General features: G+C 36.3%; 5 protein-coding genes and 2 pseudogenes across 5 annotated transcripts; 4 read left to right on the plus strand and 3 right to left on the minus strand.

Moving 5' to 3' along the window:
- Nucleotides 1-335: 335 nt before the first annotated feature.
- Nucleotides 336-3440, minus strand: LOC148787490 (uncharacterized). The gene is made up of 3 exons (XM_088882383.1): nt 2166-3440; nt 1962-2099; nt 336-1283 (listed from the first exon to the last, which is right to left on the minus strand). The coding sequence occupies exons 1-3, from the start codon at nt 3438-3440 to the stop codon at nt 336-338; spliced, it is 2361 nt and encodes a 786-aa protein (XP_088738509.1).
- Nucleotides 3441-4668: 1228 nt separating this feature from the next.
- On the plus strand, nt 4669-6035 carry LOC148787491 (uncharacterized; annotated as a pseudogene).
- A 2582-nt stretch (nt 6036-8617) lies between these two features.
- On the plus strand, nt 8618-9121 carry LOC148787492 (secreted RxLR effector protein 161 pseudogene; annotated as a pseudogene).
- A 1097-nt stretch (nt 9122-10218) lies between these two features.
- Nucleotides 10219-11352, plus strand: CDSP32 (chloroplastic drought-induced stress protein of 32 kD). Its single transcript, XM_011085119.3, has one exon. The coding sequence runs from the start codon at nt 10354-10356 to the stop codon at nt 11251-11253; it is 900 nt and encodes a 299-aa protein (XP_011083421.1). The 5' UTR covers nt 10219-10353; the 3' UTR covers nt 11254-11352.
- A 1090-nt stretch (nt 11353-12442) lies between these two features.
- Nucleotides 12443-13425, minus strand: LOC105165960 (uncharacterized protein At1g76070). Its single transcript, XM_011085120.3, has one exon. The coding sequence runs from the start codon at nt 13376-13378 to the stop codon at nt 12611-12613; it is 768 nt and encodes a 255-aa protein (XP_011083422.1). The 5' UTR covers nt 13379-13425; the 3' UTR covers nt 12443-12610.
- A 2893-nt stretch (nt 13426-16318) lies between these two features.
- Nucleotides 16319-17689, plus strand: LOC105165961 (LYR family of Fe/S cluster biogenesis protein). The gene is made up of 2 exons (XM_011085121.3): nt 16319-16476; nt 17244-17689. The coding sequence occupies exons 1-2, from the start codon at nt 16371-16373 to the stop codon at nt 17381-17383; spliced, it is 246 nt and encodes an 81-aa protein (XP_011083423.1). The 5' UTR covers nt 16319-16370; the 3' UTR covers nt 17384-17689.
- A 779-nt stretch (nt 17690-18468) lies between these two features.
- On the minus strand, nt 18469-20377 carry LOC105165963 (Pentatricopeptide repeat (PPR) superfamily protein). Its single transcript, XM_011085124.3, has one exon. It carries the CDS (start codon nt 20354-20356, stop codon nt 18734-18736), a length of 1623 nt encoding a protein of 540 aa, XP_011083426.1. The 5' UTR covers nt 20357-20377; the 3' UTR covers nt 18469-18733.
- Nucleotides 20378-20497: the final 120 nt, after the last annotated feature.

Genomic DNA, 20497 nt, shown 5'->3' on the forward strand with positions numbered 1-20497 from the left:
AGAGGGGTGCTTGTAGCCTTTGCTTGAGTCATTTCCACATCAGATATGATGTCATTTGTATATTTGGTTTGGGAGAGCACAATTCCATCCTTTGACCTGCATATTTCTAATCCGAGAAAGAATCTGGCTTCCCCCATATCTTTTATAGTAAACATGTTATGCAGATATCTTTTTATATCTGTTATAGTATCCTTATAAGGTCCTGAGAGTAGGACATCATCAACATAAACTAAGAGACAAAACAACCCACTGTTAGTATGTTTAGTAAATAAACAATGATCAAATTGTGATTGAATGAAGCCATAATTCTGTAATTGAAAGGTAAACTCTTGATTTCATTGTCTAGAGGCTTGCTTTAGCCCATACAAAGATCTTTTAAGTTTGCAGACATGGTCCTTAGGGACTGAGTATCCTTCAGGAGGAATCATGTAGATTTCTTCATCTAAATATCCATGCAAAAAGGCATTATTGATGTCTAATTGATGCAAGTGCCAGTTATGCTTAGCAGCTATAGCAAGTAAGATTCTGATAGTCACAGCTTTAGCAACAGGAGAGAAACTTTTTAAGTAATCTACACCTTCTATTTGGTTGTAACCTTTTGCAACTAATCTAGCCTTATATCTATCTATTTTCCCATCTTGTTTTAATTTAAGTTTGTAAATCCATTTGCATCCTATAGCCTTCTTGTCCTTAGGCAGTTTAATAATATCCCAGGTTTTGTTTTCTTCAAGAGCTTTTATTTCATTTTCCATGGCAACTTTCCATTCTTTCTTTTGAACAGCCTCTTTGAAGCTTTTAGGTTCTACAGGATTTTCAGCAGATGCATGAAGACACTTATGTATGTGAGAAGATTGTATAATGCAAGGCATATCAAAATCAGATTCTGCATGAGAACAAATATAATCTTGGAACCTAACAGGTTGGGAAATCTGTCTAGTTGATCTTCTAAGAACTGTGCTATTATCCTGATTTTCATGGTCTGTAATATCATTCTCTATTTCAGTCTCAGGTTCATCAAGGACCTCTGTATCATGGAAATCATCTTCAGGTGAAATATTGGGTAGGGAGCAGGTTACAGGATCATTAAGTTTGTTAGAAAAAGGGAATACATTTTCATAAAAAACAACATCTCTAGAAATAATCATACATTCTTTGTTCAAATCATATACTTTATAGCCTTTTGTATTAGGAGCATATCCTAAGAAAATGCATTTAGTGGCTCTAACATCAAATTTGGATTTATGAGCGACATTATTAGTGGCAAAACACATGCATCCAAAAACCTTAAGAGAAGAGTAATCCACAGGTTTATCAAAGAGAATTTCATAGGGAGTTTTCCAGTTTAGCAAAGGAGTAGGTGTTCTATTTATTAAGTAAGTAGAGGTTAAGATAGCTTCGGCTCAAAACATTTTTGGTAGGTTGGCATGAAACATAAGGCATCTAGCTACTTGCAAGAGGTGTTTATGTTTTCTTTCTACAATCCCATTTTGTTGAGGGGTGTAGGTACATGTTGTTTGATGAATGATTCCTTCATTTCTAAAGAAGTTTTGACAATTTTCCCCCATGAGTTCAGACCCATTATCACTCCTAACCTTTTTTATTCTACAATTAAACTGTGTGATAATCATTTTATGAAAAGTTTTTAATAGATCTAAGGCCTGAGATTTTTGATTTAAGAGATATGTCCAAGTACATCTAGAATAGTCATCAACTATGGTGAGCACATAGGAACATTTAGAGATAGTATACTCATTGTAAGGACCCCATAAATCAATATGAACAAGTTAAAAAACATGCTTAGAAACAGAGGTGCTAGCAGGAAATGGCAATCTTTGTTGTTTAGCTTGTGGGCAAATTTCACATGTAAAGTCATGATCTTTATTATGTTTTGGCAATCTAATATGAGAAAGTACATTATGGGACAGATGTCCTAATCTTTGATGCCATATTTCAGTAGATACATGTGAGGCATGAAGTCCAATCTCATTACATTTGTGCAAAGCCTGTTCTATGGTTCTCTTGTCAAACGACTGAGGATTCAAAATATAAAGTTTCCCTACTAAACAGGCCACTGCAATGACTTTTTTAGTCTTGTGGTCCTGCACAACACAACAAGTTTCAAGAAATTTAATTTTAATGGGAAAAGCTTTACAAAGCTTGCTAACAGAAAGCAAGTTAAATTCTAAATCAGGAACGTATAAAGTATCTTTCAAAGTGATCTTGTTGTTAAGTTTTATGTCTCCGATTTTCTTGACAAGATGTTCAGTCCCATCTGCTAAGTGAACATACACATTGGTTAAGTTGGTTCTCTCATTGACAAACATATGTTCATTGTTGCACATATGGGATGTGGATCCACTATCAATAATCCAAGTATTAAAGCTTTTGTTATTAAAAGTGTCTGGACCAACAGTTTTACCTGAAAAGTTGTATCTGTCTTCATCACATTTTGTCTGTGTTTGTGGTTTCAGCTCTCCAAGAAACTTGTTAAATTCCATCCTCAACATTTCAGAAATTGCTTTGCCATCTACAGTACCTGTTTGGTTGGTTTTCAGATCAATAGCTGCAGCTGCTTTGTTTGCAGTGGCTGTGTTTTCTTTCTTCTGTTCAATAAGTGTCTTGTACCATTCGGGGTACCCATATATTTCAAAACAGACCTCCTTAAGATGGCCTGACTTTCCACAATGTTTGCAAACCCGCAGCTTCTTGTCAGGAAGGTTTCTTTTCTTCTGAAAATTTCTTTGAAAGTCAGGTCTCTTGGATGCTTGCAGTGCCATGTTTCGAGAAGTATTTGTTTCTTCATTTTGTCTCTCCACCCTGAGAATCATCGCATAAGCCTTGCTAACTCCAGGTACGGGATCCATCATCAGTATTTGATTTCTTTCATGATCATAGCAGCTATCTAATCCCATCAAGAATTGAATTGTCTGATCATGGCTTTTAATATCTGCATTTTCTTTTGCCGCTCCACAGGTACACTTTGGAGTATATGTTATGGATGATATCTCATCCCATAACTTCTTCAAATTTGAAAAATAATCAGAAACAGATAGTGACCCCTGTGTAAGTGCTCCTAGTTCCTTTTTCAGTCTGTATTCCATCGGCCCGTTACTCTGTCCGAATCTACTTTTGAGTTCGATCCAGAGTTCTCTTGATGTATTTGTGTACATAAAGCTTTCCACGATGTTTCTTGAAATTGAGTTTAGAATCCAAGAAGTTACCATCGAGTCTGTTGTTTCCCATTCCTCCATTTCTTTGGAGTTTTCTTCTGGTTTCTTTGAGTCTTCACTGATGAAGTTTAGCTTCCTCTTGGACTTTAATCCCAGTTTTACTGCACGACTCCAAGAAAGGAAATTTTTCCCATCTAGGAGAGTAGTAACCAGGCTTGTGCCTGGATTGTCGTTAGGCTGCAACTTGAGAGCCTTTGTATCATCTTCCATGGCGGACAGACAAGAAAAGATTTCAAGAATTGGCGGTTTTGATATTTCTTGATTTTCAAAATGAAAGAAAGGAATCAGAGACCATCAATGATGGCTCTGATACCATGTAAAATTAGCAGCGAAAACAGTGATAAATGCCATGAAATATGAGCACAGATTGAATTGAAGAGAAGAATAAGGAAATTTCTTTCAAGAATTATGCTAGCTTACAGCTCTGTATTTCGCATATCTCAAGAAGGAAGAAGATTACAAATATATAGAAGAGAAAATAACTAACAGACAACTAACTGCTATTCTAACTTATAAAAGCGTAAATGCGAGAATGAAGAAACAGCAACTTTAGCAGCTCAGCTAACAAAGTTGTCAATGACTAATCAAAACGTGTTGCTGCCGAAAACGTTTATTCTTCTCTGTATTAGAAGCACTCCCAGGTAGTCTTCGAGCTGATTCTTCTGCAGTAGAACTTCAGACATGGAGCAGGGTCTTCCATGCAATTTTACCGACACGCAATATAAATGGATCTTATATAATTTTTTGTTAAGATATTAATATTAAATTAATTTATTTTTAAGAATAGGATAATTTAACAGTATTCTTGATTCTCATTCTCTAGCTTGGATGATTTATGACTATTTATAATCTTTTCTCTTTATTACATCTAAGAAGGGGGTAATGAGAGTTGGATTTGAACACAAGACTTTGGTGATGCGAGTAATATATCATTCATATACAAGGCAAAGATAACATATGAACTCCAAGTCCCAATATAGGAAAATATGAGGCAAACATAGCATTTGGACTCGAAGCATCAAGAGAGGGAGATACGTAGCATTTGGGCACGAAGCCTTAAAAACTGATCAAACATAATAAGTGCGATAACAATCCACAATACCATACTTATTATATATAATATGTATATATGAATGCATACACCTCTTCATATTCATTTTAATACACATTATGTTATCCACCCTTTTGTATCCCCCATTATAATTTGTAATTATAATGATTTATGGTGTATTTTGTAACCACATTTTTGGTGGTCTATAAATACCACCATGTATTTCATTTGTAAAGAATTTTTTAGAGAGAAAAATAAAGTGATTTTGGAGAAATACATATACACTTTACTTTATATTCTATTAGGAGTGATAGGCCAATAAACTTAGAATTTCTCTAAGTTTATAACACGTTATCAGCACGACGTTACGTTACGATCGATCAAGCTTAATGGCCAATCTCACAAAATTGAATTTCGTTGCTCTTGATGTTTCTGGAAAAAACTACCTATCATGGGTTCTTGATGCCGAACTACATTTGGCAAGTAGCAAATTGGGAGAAACAATAAAAGAAAATACTATTACTTCTGAGCAAGACTGTGCTAAAGCAATGATTTTGCTTCGTCATCATTTTCATGAGAGCCTGAAGTCTCAATATTTAACAGTCAAAAGTCCTTTTCAACTCTGGAAGAGTCTAAAGGATAGATTTGACCATCAAAAGACTGTAATCTTACCACGTGCAAGATATGAGTGGATACAATTGCGACTGCAAGATTTCAAAACGATTGTTGAATATAATTCTGAAATGTTTCGAATTGTATCAAAGTTGAGGTTATGTGGAGAAGATGTGACGGATGAACAAATGTTGGAAAAAACATTTTCTACTTTTCATGCATCCAACCTTGTACTCCAGCAACAGTACAGGCAACGTGGGTTCAAAACCTATTCAGAGTTGATTTCATGCACGCTTGTTGGAGAGAAAATAATCAGCTTTTGTTGAATAACCATCACACCCGACCCACTGGTTCCAAGCCACTTCCTGAAATTTCAGCGGCATTGCCTGAAGCAAATGCTACTTCTTCACGAAAGGGGCGTGGTCGTTACCATGGCTCACCACGGGGCCATTCTTATGGTCGTGGTCATGGCGGTCGCGGCCGTGGTCGTGGTCGCGGTAATGGTCGTGGTAATACATGGATTAATCCCATTATTCAGAAGCACAATGGGAACAAGGCAAAGAATCAACAAGAGAAAACTACAAATGAAGATCTTTGCTATAGATGTGGGATGTCTGGGCATTGGTCCCGTACCTGTCGTACGGCACAACATCTGGTCAAATTATACCAGGTTTCTGTAAAAGCGAAGGGTAAAGAAGTTGAGACTAATTTTGTTGAGGCTGGAATCTCAGACAATACCCACATAGATGCTTCAGATTTTTTCCAGTCTATTGAAAATGAAGATAAAATCTCCCTGAGCTGCCCCTACAGTTTGGTGACATTACTGAGGATTTTGACATGCTTGTTGATTAGATTTGTCTCATATGTTATTAGTATGTTTCTATTATTCAGTTACGTTTACTTTCATTGATAGGGTATTTCTTTTAATCTTGTAATGTTTTTATATTTTATGAATGAAGTGTTTCTTTTACTTATATATATCTATCTCATGTATATAGAATGGATCAAGCCATTACAAATCTCAATGACAATGACCATTGTCTTGTTGATAGTGCAACTACGCATACAATTTTGAGAAACAAGAAATTTTTCTCAAGTTTGTTAATGACAAGAACAAATGTGAGTACCATTTCAGGAGTTAGCAATCTTATTGAAGGCTCCGGAAGAGCTACAATCTTGTTACCTAAAGGAACAAGATTACATATCAATGATGCCTTATATTCTAGTAAATCATAAAGGAACTTATTAAGTTTCAAGGACATTCGACAAAATGGTTTTCATATTGAAACCATGAATGAAAATGGTATCGAATATCTGTACCTTACAACATATAAAACTGGCCAGAAGCAAGTTTTAGAAAGAATGAGAACATATACTTCTGGTTTATATGGCACATTGATAAGCTTCGTGAAACACATAGTATCACTAACCCGAAGTTAGTTGATCAAAGTATTTTTACTTTGTGGCATGATAGACTTGGCCACCCAGGTAAAACAATGATGTATAGGATCATTGAAAATTCACATGGACACCCACTAAAGGACCTGAAGTTCCTTGTTATAAGTGATTTTATATGTTCGGCTTGTTCTCTTGGAAAATTAATTACAAAGCCATCTATGAGAAAAGTGAATGTAGAATCTCCTATGTTTCTTGAACGAATTCAAGGAGACATATGCGGGCCAATAACACCGTCATGTGGGCCATTTAAATACTTTATGGTGTTGATTGACGCATCAACACGTTGGTCACATGTAAACTTGTTGTCAACATGAAATGTTACTTTTGCAAGACTGTTAGCCCAAATTATTAAATTGAGAGCTCATTTTTCTGATTATCCTATTAAAAGGATAAGGCTAGATAATGCGGGAGAATTTACTTCTAAATCCTCAATGATTATTGTCAATCAATTGGAATAGTTTTAGAGCATCCAGTTGCTCACGTACATACTCAAAATGGCCTAGCAGAGTCGTTAATTAAGCGATTACAATTAATAGCTAGACCCTTATTGATGAGGTCAAAATTGCCTTCATCGACATGGGGGCATGCAATATTGCATGCAGTTCGTCTTAGACCTACCGCTTACCATAAATTTTCTCCATTACAATTGGTCTCCGAAAGAGAACCAAATATATCTCATTTAAAGGTGTTTGGTTGTGCGGTGTATGTCCCGATACCCCCTCCTCAACGAACTAAAATGGGGCCACAACAGAGACTAGGAATTTATGTTGGTTTTGAGTCTCCCTCAATTATTAAGTATCTTGAACCAATGGTCAGTGATCAATTCACTGCTAGGTACTTGGATTGTCAATTTAATGAGACAGTATTCCCAGCATTAGGGGGAGTAGATAAGGAGATTAAAAGGAAAGATATTGCATGGAATGCAACATATATGTCTTTTATGAATCCACGGACAAATGATAGTGAACTTGAAGTTCAACGGATCATACATTTATAAAGTGTTGCAAATAGGCTACCAGAAGCATTGATAGATACCAAAAAGGTCACAAAATCACATATTCCGGCTGAAAATATTCCAGCTCGTTTAGAAGTCCCTGAAGCGATTCTAAATAAATCAAACGCATTTGAGTCACAAATACACCGGAAGCGTGGTAGACCACTTGGCTCTAAAGATGCAAATCCTCGAAAGAGAAAGAAACATATCGTCTCAGTTAATCACGATGCTAATGTGACCACTAGTGTCTCTAAGGATACAATCCCTGAAACGGTTTTATCTAAAGACTCTAAAAGTAATGAGCAAGATCTCGAGGACAGTTACGAGATGTCTATTAATTATGCTCATAACAGTTTAGGTTGGTATCGTAAAGAAATTGAAATGAACGATATTTTTGCTTATTCTGTAGCCGTCCAAATCATGGATGAAGATGAAAATGATCCTCAAACTATGGAGGAATGTAGACATCGAAATAATTGAAAAAGTTGGAAAAATGCCATACAAGATGAGCTAGACTCGCTAAATAAGCGAGAAGTATTTGGACCTATAACTCCAACACCAACAGGTTTCAAACCTGTTGGCTATAAGTGGGTGTTTATACGCAAGAGAAATGAACGAAATGAAGTTGTAATGTACAAAGCTAGACTTGTGGCCCAAGGCTTTACTCAAAAGCCCGGAATTGATTTTACTGAAACATATTCACCTGTAGTGGATGCTACCACACTTAGATTTTTAATCAGTTTATCAGTAATTGAACAACTGCAAATGCAACTCATGGATGTGGTAACTGCATATCTGTATGGGTCATTGGATACAGATATCTATATGAGAATCCCTGAGGGATTAAAATTGCCTGAAGCATTACAATCAAAGTCTCGTCATATGTGCTCCATCAAATTAAAAAGGTCATTGTACGGACTTAAACAATCAGGACGTATGTGGTACAATCGTCTTAGTGAGTACTTAATAAAGAAAGGATTTTGCCATAATCAAATAAGTCCATGTTTATTCATAAAAATGATAGAGTAGGGATTTGTAATCATAGCTGTGTATGTTGATGATTTGAATATTATTGGATCTCCTAAAGAGATTCGACAAGCAACTAATTACTTAAAAAGTGAGTTTGAGATGAAAGATTTAGGCACTACAAAGTATTGTCTCGGCCTGTAGTTCGAACATACTAAGGGTGGAATTTTCATTCATCAATCGAACTATATAGAAAAAGTCCTTAAGCGTTTTCATATGGACAAAGCTCATCCATTGAGTACACCTATGGTAGTTCGATCGCTTGATGTTAATAAAGATCCTTTCCGTCCTCCAGCACATAACGATGAGATTTTGGGTCCAGAAGTACCATATCTCAGTGCAATTGGTGCATTGATGTATCTTGCTAATAATACCCGATCAGATATAGCATTTTCAGTTAATGTACTAGCAAGATATAGTTCAACACCAACAAAGAGACACTGGAATGGTGTTAAACACGTTCTACGTTATTTACGTGGAACAAGTGACATGGGACTATATTTTGAAAGGCATGATGATGCCAAAACAACCAAATTAGTTGATTATTCAGATGTGGGGTATTTATTTGATCCACATAAAGCTATATCTCAATCTGGATATGTATTCATGTATGGTGGAATTGCTATTTCATGGTGTTCAACCAAACAGACTTTGGTAGCCACCTCATCAAATCATGCAGAATTAATTGCATTATATGAGGCTGGGCGTGAATGTGTATGGCTTAGATCACTAATACATTATGTGCATTAATCATGTGGACTGGAATCAATCGAGAAAAGTCCCACAGTAATATATGAAGACAATGCGGCGTGCATCGCCCAAATCAAGGATGGTTATATTAAAGGCGACAGAACCAAGCACATATTACCAAAATTTTTCTCCACTCATGAGCTTCAAGTGGAAGGCAAAGTTGATGTTCAACAAATTTCATCAAGTCAGAATTTAGCAGATTTGTTTACGAAGGCATTACCAACAAAGGTGTTCAAACAACTCGTACGTAATATTGGCATGCGACACCTGAAAGATATCTGCTTCAATTGAGGGGGAGATTATACAATTGTACTCTTTTCCTTAGCCTTGGTTTTTATCCCATTGGGTTTTTCCAGGCAAGGTTTTTAACAAGGCAGGATGTATATGATAAAAAGGTATGCATTCAAGGGGGAGTATTATATATAATATGTATATATGAATGCATACACCTCTTCATATTCATTTTAATACCCATTATGTTATACACCCTTTTGTATCCCCCATTATAATTTGTAATTATAATGATTTATGGTGTATTTTGTAACCACATTTTTGGTGGTCTATAAATACCACCATGTATTTCATTTGTAAAGAATTTTTTAGAGAGAAAAATAAAGTGATTTTGGAGAAATACATATACACTTTACTTTATATTCTATTAGGAGTGATAGGCCAATAAACTTAAAATTTCTCTAAGTTTATAACAATACTAAATTTCTCGGGTCAAACAAGAATATTTATTGAATTAGATCATTTGGATCGAAAAATTTAAAAAATTAAAAAATTTTATATTCGAAATAACAAATACATTGAACTTGTTTGGATAAGAATATCAAATTCCTGAAATCTTATTTTAAACTATGTTTTGTAACACGATGATGAATTTTATTCGTCTAATATAAAGTCATTTGAAATCCTTTCTCCAAATTTATTTCTTCCAAAAATAGCTTTAAATTTTTTTTTCTTTCATATTTGAAATATAGTAATAGTGATAGAAATTTGAAACAATAAAATAAATAAATAATAATGTAGATAGTAGAGTATGCAGGCAGGGAGAATATCTGAAAATCTGTGGATAACATAAGCTGCCCAACCACCACCAGTGGATAAAATCATCTAACCAGATCTTCCAACCCTGATAATACCTGCATCATTCTCCCTCTTCAAATTCAACCATCCCATCCTGCCCTGCCCAATTTTCTGCAAAACCCTCATATTTTTCCACCTCCTTCATGGCTACAATCACCAATTTCTTACTCAAACAACCCCCATTTCTCGCCCCAATCACCAAAATCACCCCTCTTTACCCTCAATTTTCTTCCAATCTCCTCCCGCTATCATCTAAACCCAAGCAGAATTTCCTCAATTTGGACACAAACCGCCCGATTTTCGTACCAAAAGCCACCGCCGCTTCCGACGTTGAGAAGGTGAAGAAAAAAGAAAGAGTGCAAAGAGTTCACAGCACACAAGAATTCGACGAAGCACTCCGGGCGGCCAAAAACCGCCTCGTGGTGGTCGAGTTCGCCGCCAGCGACAGCGAGGACAGCAGCAAAATCTACCCCTTCATGGTAGATCTCAGCCGCAACTGCAGCGACGTCGACTTCTTACTCGTCATGGGCGATGAATCGGAGGAAACTCGCAAACTCTGCGCCCGCGAGAAAATCGAGCAGGTCCCTCACTTCACCTTCTACAAGGGCATGGAGAAGATCCACGAGGAGGAAGCCATCGGCCCCGATCAGCTCGTCGGCGACGTTTTGTACTACGGCGACAGCCACTCCGCGGTGGTACAGGTGCACTGTAGAGAAGACGTGGAGAAGCTGATCGAAGACCACAAAGCTGATCACAAATTGATCGTTTTGGACGTGGGGCTGAAACACTGCGGGCCGTGCGTGAAGGTTTACCCGACGGTGATTAAGCTGTCGCGGTCCATGGAGGATACGGTGGTTTTCGCCCGGATGAACGGGGACGAAAATGATAGCTGCATGGAGTTCTTGCGGGATATGAATGTGATAGAAGTGCCGACGTTTTTGTTCATCCGAGACGGGGAGATCCGCGGACGGTATGTCGGGTCGGGTAAAGGGGAGCTTATTGGGGAGATACTGAGATACCAAGGTGTTCGGGTCACTTATTGAACGGATATAAATAGAAATTGCGAAACTATGGATCACTACTCGACGCATTTGTATAACAAATTATTATTGTAGAATTAAGTTTTGATGGTCGGAGATTAATTCTGAGTGGCACCTTCGTTCATTCAACTTTGACATACCTGTGAATTGTTATGTTTGATTGTACCTTCACATTCTAAACACATTTTAATTAAATAACTTGAAAATATAATTAGGGTATCAGGCCAACGTGGATATTAGTATTTCAACAATCAAATCAATTAAGAAATCATAGTTTAGGGGTTAGATATAAAGTGATAAATAAATAATATCAATGACTTGGGATATTTATAATAATTGCCTTATTCTACGTACACAATCATGATTCATCGTATGACACCACGTGTCCAATAATCCACCGTTGCTATAATAACTTGGGTTGGGCCTTTCAAGCCCATAAAGTTGGTTTATGGCTTTTAAAGTAGTTTGGGCCACATTACAGTGTCCTAATAGCTTACCGTTTTAGTTAAATAATCCAATTCAAGACCAACCATATTGTCCAAACAAAACACAGTGCAGAACAAAGAAGCGAATTTTAATTGTGTTGAGGAGATTAGACAACCAAATTCATATCTTTCAATCACACAAAAAATAGAATATTAATTAATAACAAAAAATTCAAGCCATCAAGGATGCTAATATATATGATTTCATGAATAATTTAATATTAAATCGGATAATTAGCAAATTAATTCGTTGAGCCTCCTTTGTTTCAATTAATGTGTTTCAACGTTTTCACTTCCAACTTTCACCAATATTATATATTATGATAAATTGCTAATTTGATTGGTAAGAAATGAAATTTTACAATTAAAATATTGTAAGTTGGAACTTTATAAATATAAATTATATATCTACTTTTACATCTAATTATTAGGGAGGGGGAAGATTGTAATTAAGTTGGGGCATGCACACCAAAAAAGAATATTAATTAATACATAAAATATGGAGTATGTGTTTATTATTGTAGCAGTTTCTTTATTTGTTGATTTGAATTACTGATTTATTTAATCATATTTTGAATTTAAATATGTTAAATGACGTAATGAATTGAAAATGTATTAATTGATTCGTGATTATACAATGAATTTAAATTAAATGTGAACTTAGAATTTAAATTTGTTTTCGAAATTATTATCTCATACTCAAATCCTTCCCATCTAATAAATCTTGCTTTGAATGCCAACAATTAATTAACAAATTACATAGTTTAATATAATTTGCTTTACATTGACACCTTTGTCGTCCAACTTCTTCATCACAAAATCAAACCTAGAAAAATAATAACAACGAAAAAAGAATTTTTATTCTTTTATTATTATTATTGTGGTCTAACCATGTTTAATTGGAGGGGTGTAGGCTGAGCCATGGTCCTCCTCTTCCACAAATTAATCTCCTTCCTCGGCTCCAAACCCGAATCGCGTCCAGCTCCACCCATCGGAATCGGCGCCGAGAAAGGGATGAATACGTCATCTTCGCCGTCGCTATATCCCCTATCTTCATCGGAGAAGTAATCTCGGTCCTCCTCCGGTGCAATCTGCGCAGTTGTCCAATCAAAATTCGCAAACGTATCACGGCTGCTGGCGAATCTCCTCATCTGGCTCAGGCTCGGAGCCCTGTCGGGAAGCGGCGGCCTGCCATGGTCCGCCGAAGCGTCGGATTTCCTCCCACCACCAAAAATCTTCTTAATTCCGGACGGCTTCTTCTTCAGCTCCGGCGCCGGCCTGGTTTCCCTAATCTTCTCGGGTTTTGCAAAAGAAGCGGGTTTGAATTCTTTAGGCAAAGAAGCGTGCTTTTTCGCGCTTATCTTATTCCTGTGCTTGATTTGGCCCATGCATGACACCTTCGGCGACGTGGGCTCTTGGGTTTCGAAATTCTTGGACTTCCCTCGGGCTTCCGCAGGAATCATGGACACAATCGGGCCGGAAAACCCCTTGCTCAGATGGGTTTTAAGCTTGTGCGAGTTCACATCTGGCCGCTTATCTCGGCCCGGACTGAATTGAGGGTTTTGGAATGAAACTGCTGCTTGAGCTGCCTTTGGTAGAAACCTCAAAATCTTGCTCTTCGACTTTGCTGCTGCCTTCTCCATTACTGGAAAATCTTACACTACGCAGCTTTGTAATAATTGTGATCACCACAACTTTATATATATATAATAACTTGACCAAACACACACACACACACCTGTGTACGTGTGCGATAAGAATAAGGTTTTGAAGGAAGGAAATTCTTTATTCGGACTGAACTTGATCGGATAAATATAATACACTTATTTTATAATTGATATACAATTTAAAAAAAAATAACCAATCACATCGTAAATGTAATACATTTATTGTTTATTATATTGATTTGACTCGATCAAACATGATTTGAATTATATTAACTTTCCTGGAAGGAGATATAGAACACGGGAAAGGATCAAACTAGGGTTGCAAAATTGACTTTTTCAAGAAAAATAGAGGTACAGTTTTTGAGTAATGGTCAAATGAGAAAAAACACGACTGTGCAAAAACAAGTAGCACTTCTTGGTATTAAATAAATAATACAGCTTGAGCTGCTTGGTTGTTAGTACCAATTAAATCTCGATTCAAAGGTCCAATTCTCCGGGCTAAATCAACGCCCGCAAATATCATTAATTACATCGAAAACCATAGGCAATCGTGATCATAAATCATAAAGAATTTTGTGATTTTGTCTTTTACTGGTTATTTTAATCTTTTTCTTGATCTTTTAATGATTGTGGCTATAATTTATGTTATGGTAATAGAAAACGAGGTCAATTGACATTGGATTTGTAGTTAATACATACAATTATGGGTTTTTGATGAGTCGATGAATTTATCACATGTAATAATTATGACAATTTGCAATTAGACTGAAAATTACAAATTAGACTTTTATTATAAGATGTATTAGAACTACTTATCAACATTTTGATTAATCACAAAAAAATAAAGATTTTGAGTTTATTCTCAGTCATACAATTGATTTTTGTTGGGAAAAGTACACACAAATATTAATAATACTTGGGTCCATCCTAAAATGTTTGAATGCAACCAAGGAAACAAAAACAAAATTATATAGTATTAGAGAAAACTGCAATTTTAATTTTTTCATTTATAGGGTAGCATTTTTAGTTTTGTATGAATTGATTTTTGCAGTTTAATCTTGTAATTTTAAATTGTTTACACTTTTTATCTTAATTTGTCTAGTGAATTTTGCCGAAAAATTGCATGTGTATTACACATGCCTCAATTAAATTACAACTTTAGTCCTATAACTTAAGGGGGCGTTGGCGTTTTTAGTCCTGTAACCTAGAAGAGTTGGCATTTTGGTTACAAGACTAAAATTACACTTTAATTGGGTAGTGTGCAAATCAATTTTTCAACCAATTAAGGACCAAAATTGCCAAAATTAAAATGTACAGACCAAAAATATCACTCTCCTAAATTACAAGATTAAAATTACAATTTTTTCTATATTATTATTTCATCTTTAGAGGACCAATAGATTGCTTAAACGATTCTACTTTGACAATTAATTACACACATAATTTGCGAATTATTGCAGCTAATTATATCACGTATTTATCAAAGTTTTTTCTTTCAATTAAAACGTAACGACATTTATATAGTTAAGAAAAAAATTAAATAAAAAATACAGTTTTTTTTTTCCCTTTCATTTTCCTCGTACTCTACGTCAATGAAGTCTTGGATACAAATTACATATAAGAGTTTCATAGTACCCTTGGTTTTTTGTCTGAGAACCAATAATCAAAGATCTGATGATGCTAAAATCCTAAGAATGATGTGTTTGGCTGTTTTAAGCATGTTTTAAGGGTGTAATAATTAAGAATTCATTTCTTTTTATTGTCGTTAGCCGATTCAATTTGACTCTACTTCTTCATCCCTAGTGAGACCATATTAAAATTCAAAGCAAAGACTCAAGTGCATATGTTTTGACTAGTTTTTTTTTTCTTTTTAAGTATTGTAAATAGGTTACAATTCTATCATAAATTTCAACAATCAACAATTAATATATGCTCGTTATTAATATAAATAACTAATTTCATTGTAAACCAATAATTACTGTTAAAATAAATTATTAATACCTACACATTGATGAGATTCAAACCCGTGACTTCTTAGTCATAAAACCTCAGCTTCACTAATTATTAACTTAGGGACAAATAAGACAGAGGATTCAATACTTTTAGTCATTTGTTTTACGATATTTTCAAAATTCTTAAATTTGAAAAAACTCAACACATTTAGCCATCTACATTACGGAAATTTCAACATGGTCTCAAAATTGAGAAAACTCGACACATTTGGTTCTATGCTCCACGTTATTTATAAAATTAAATATGTTGAGTTTTGAGACGATTTTTAAAATCCCACAAAACATATATAGGATTAAAAATAGCAATTTTTTCAAATTGTAAAAATCTAACTAAAAATTTCAAGCCTGTATTTGATGTGATTAAAAATGTATGATAATTTGGAGCAAAGTGAGGAATGATTGGTGTTTTGTCTTAGGATGAGGCTCACAATGTCATTGATTCTTTGAATTAGTCACTAAAAGTGTCTTGACATTAATAAAGTTGGTGGTACGTAGTAGAGGTCAACACAAAAGTAGGGACAATTTGTGACGTAGGAAGGGAGAAAACCAAGCATTTCTTTTTATGATATTAAAATGTAGTTATTGAATTTGCCGGCAAGGAGAAGAAATTAGGACCATTTCCGAGTAACAATTGTAGCTGCTAAGTGATAAGGATCAATGAATGTGGCAGTTGCGTGGACCATGTTCTACTTGTACCATTTATTACAAATAATTCAAAATTAATATTTATTTTGCTTTAAATATAAGTATTAATTAATTAATTAAAATCTATTGATGTTTTTAGCCCGGCCCATCATCAAAGGCCCGACTGCCTTGTTTGTTCTTTTTCTTTTTAAGTGGGCTTTGTTGGGCTGGACGGAGCCCAGTGGACTCACAAATTGTACTCTTCTTTTTTTTTACTTGTGGAATGTAAATCCATTTGCCAAGTGAAAAAACTGAAGAGAGAGAAACAAGTGATGGTTGTGGCCTTGGATTTGCAGGATTTCCTTCTCCGAGCTAGGGTTCTGAAGCTCTACAGACAAGCTCTCAGGATTTCAAGGAGAGCCCCTGCTGATTCTAAAGGTCAGGTATTTGTGGCTTTAATTCGCTGAATTTCAATGCGCGATGTGCTCTGTTTTGTTAATTCGTGGTGGATAATGTGTATTTTCATGTTATTATTCAAACTCGAAAAATCAGAACGAAAATGGTGACCTGGGTGAGAACTTGAACTTGGACTGGATAAACTCGGTGCTCCAGTTTAGCTGTGTACTTGCAATCATAGTGTTGTTGTTACCAATTTTACAGCTATGAGTTTCCTGCACTATAGTTATATGATTATTGAATAAATTAAAGCTGCAAGAATGTGCTGTAGCATTTGTGTGAGATATAAAAATCCTTCGAATTTGTGGGAACTTCTGAAAACTAGTGATAGCAGATAATCAAGTATCCATCAGGATTAGGTCTTTTGATGTTTGAACTTACAGTTGGGGTTGGGAACTTGGAATGATGCTTGCATCTATCATATTCTACCATGTTCTTGTAGGAAGTTATTTTTTATACAGGCATCATGCGGTGTTGCAAACTAGCATTTGCTACAAATTGATGCTTTTCTCCATTTTTATTTTCGGAAAAACTGGAGGTTATGTGGCTGGATATAGTTAAAATCCTGTCTTGTCGTCTTGGTCACTTTCCTTTTTTTCACTCTGCTTGTTGATTATGGATAGATCATCATATTTGTCATGCCTCTATTTTGGTATTTTGGGTTTACCTCCCAAAACAGATCTTCTGTGTGTGGTATGCCTCTCTTATACATGTACTGTTTCTTATAACTTTAAAATGCTGTGTTTCAGATGAACTGAGACTGATGATTAGACAAGAAATGGAAAACAACAGGTCTTGCAGAGACAAACAGAGGATTAGATTCTTGATCAGTGATGGACTGGAGAGATTAAAGCGGTTGGATGAGACACTTGATATGCAAGGACGTTAAATACCAGATATATTTGGTCTGTTTGTTTCATTACGTCTAGTGCCTAATGTACATTGAAATTCTTTTTGCAAGGTTTTATATTATTTACGCAGATGTGAATGCGTTATCAGAAAGGAACATTGTTAAATAGGTATTCAAAATGAAGACTTCACGTGTAGAATTAGCCAAAAAATTGACCCTGACCAGAAGAATAAGGCATTGCTGTCGGTTCTTGTATTGTAGTAGAGCCCTTTTCTTATATGAAATGTTTTAGTTGACTGTAACAGAATTACTGTGAGCTCTCAATGGCTATCATCCCTTTCAATATGTCCTAAAGAATGGATATCTGTCTTATTCTGAGTGGTTCTTGGTCTTCATCATATCTGGGGCTATCTTTTGCCCTAGGGCACTAAAGATGTGAAATATTTGTTGTTTGAGTTGGCTCAGCTTGATTAATATTTACACCATTTTGATCTGCCCTGTTGATTCATTGGAAGAGGAAAAAGTTCATGAGCTTCAATTTGAAAATGATTAAACCCTTCCTGTTACCGCGGCTTTTTTTAAATCCTCGAACAGTCATACTTCAATTACTCCATGGTCATTGATCTTTAAGGCAATGATAGGCTTTAGGATCAATAACCAGCAATCACCAGTCACTCTTAGTAGCATCATGCATGTATCTATTTTGGTAATATCAAGGAAGCTGAATGAGACACTGCTCACCTGAGACAAGGAGTTATTGACAAACAAATGTGCAAATGAATTAAACTGCAAAGTCCTATCAAGGTAAGCAAATCTCCAGAAAGGAGTCAAGAAACTAGAACATTGATCTGTCACGACCATTTCCAACATAGAAGCTAACAAAATATGTTGAATTAAGAAAAGTAATGAAATCATTTCATTTAACGATGCACATAGACAGATAGATGTTTTATTGTATCTCGCGTGTCGAATAGTGATGCAGCAAAATGTCAGAACAATTTCTTCTTCAGATGAATTGAACTTCTAAGTGTGTGATGAACCAAACAGGTCCCTGGAGAGTTACTAGAAAAGAATAGATAGGGCCTAATACTCGAATCCAAGCTAAACCTTAACTGCAAGCATAATTTGACATATTAAAAGCACAAGCTTAGTAATGCTTCATTAAAATATTCGACTTATGAGTATTTCCCAGACATCATGAAGTTAATTCTTTCATACTACCATTCTAATATTCCAACAGCGGAGTTCAGCTTGACATGTCTCTGATACATTCAGACAATATTACAACTTGTAGCTTGATACCAGTGGTTTTGCTACAGAGCATCATCTTTTTTATCTTCAATGTGACAACATGCTGCTAAGCTACTAGAGGACTGGTGCAGTTTATTCCTACAGTGGGCGAGTTAAAAATCCCCTGTCCACCATCTTCTCCATTAATTCCTCATGCTTCTTTAGCTGACCTGCTTTTCTCAGCTGCTGCATAACCATTTCATAGACCTTTGGGCTAGGTCTCAAACACTTCTCCTCAATCATCTCTCTAAAATATTTGTAGGCGTTGTTCCAATGCCCCATCGAGCAGTACATTGAAATAAGAATCTTGAAAGTATTCACATTAGGCTCTACTTCAGTTTCATCCATTTCCTTCCAGAGTTTGATAACCATATCAGTAGACCTTGATTCAGCAAACATCTGCATCAATATATTATATGTTACCGTATTAGGCTTACATTTCACATCCTTCATCTTGACAAACAACCTATGAGCAGCATTGATATCCTGGTCTTGAGCTATGCATCTAAAGATCGGGTTGAAACTCGACGCATTCGGCGCACACCCTTTCTTAATCATGGAATTAAGCACTTTAATTGCATCATCCCGATTCTTGTCCTTACAATGAGCATCAATCAAAAAGTTATATGTAATCACATCTGGCTCGCAAGAAAGCCTCTTCATCTGATTATATACTTGTAGCACCTTCTCAGTTCTCCCTGCCTTAACATGAACCCGCATCAAATTATTGAAAGTAACTGCATTTGGCTCACACCCCACATCAATCATTTCAGCAAACACATCGTGGGCACGCGTAATTTGCCCACATCTACACAGTGCATCAATCACAATAGTATAAGTATACACGGTCGGTTTGATCCCAGCCATCTTCATTTCCCGGAAAACCCTCTCCGCCTCATTAATGTTACTTGCCCGGCACCAGCCATGCACTAAGCTCGTATACACAACAACATCGAGCTCAAACTTATCCTTCAAGCTATCAAAAAACGCTTGAGCTTCGGTTGCACGTCGTTTGCGACACAACATGCCAATCACTATGGAAAAAGCTTTCCTATCAGGTTCGCATCCGTAATCCTGCATCCGATTAAAAGTGTGTACCGCTTCCGCAGCCATCCCAGCCCGAATATAACGTCGAATCAGAATTGAAAACGTCTCCAAAGGAATCTTCATATTTTGCGTTCTCATTGAATCAATTAAATGCCAGGCGACATCGAATTGGCGTACCTTTCCAGAAAGATCGATCATTTCATTGAACAGCTCCAGAGATAGCGAAGGCTCCAACGTTGACATGGCCCAGTTGAAGAAGGCGAGGGTTTGCGGGAACGGAATACCGTAGCGGGGGGCGGCGCATTTTTCTATCACATGTCGGACGACGTCAGGGGATGGAGAATGAACAGCGGATATATTCGAGAACTCAAAAGACAGAGATGGGAAAGCAACATTAGGGCTTAGCGAGTCTTTAGGGTTTAAGTGGAGGTTGGGGTTCTTGCGGTGATGGTCTTTAATTAACGAATAAAATTTATCAACGACAAGTGTTTCCGCGTGGGAAAGCTCAGCGGCGAGGAGTGAGGGTCTTTCGTCGCCTTCCTCTCCTATAACAACGTCGAGTTGATGGTCGATCGCGGCGGAGGATGACGAGTAGGGATTCACGTCGTTTCTGCACAGAGGTGAAAGAAAACGTAGGGTATAATTTAAGCGTCGGTTTGAGCGGGCAAGCGCCATTGGAGGCTGCTTCTGCTTATGCTTCTGCTGGACTGTGGAGAAGTAGGAGAGGGAGATGTAAATTGCAGTGACAAGGAAGAACAGAGAAGCTTCGGCATAAACCCACTGAATAATGGGCTTTAGGGCTTAAGATTTTAGATT

This window comes from Sesamum indicum, linkage group LG7 (assembly GCF_026168435.1).
Source record: "Sesamum indicum cultivar Baizhima isolate 11 linkage group LG7, ASM2616843v1, whole genome shotgun sequence".
Taxonomy (NCBI): domain Eukaryota; kingdom Viridiplantae; phylum Streptophyta; class Magnoliopsida; order Lamiales; family Pedaliaceae; genus Sesamum; species Sesamum indicum.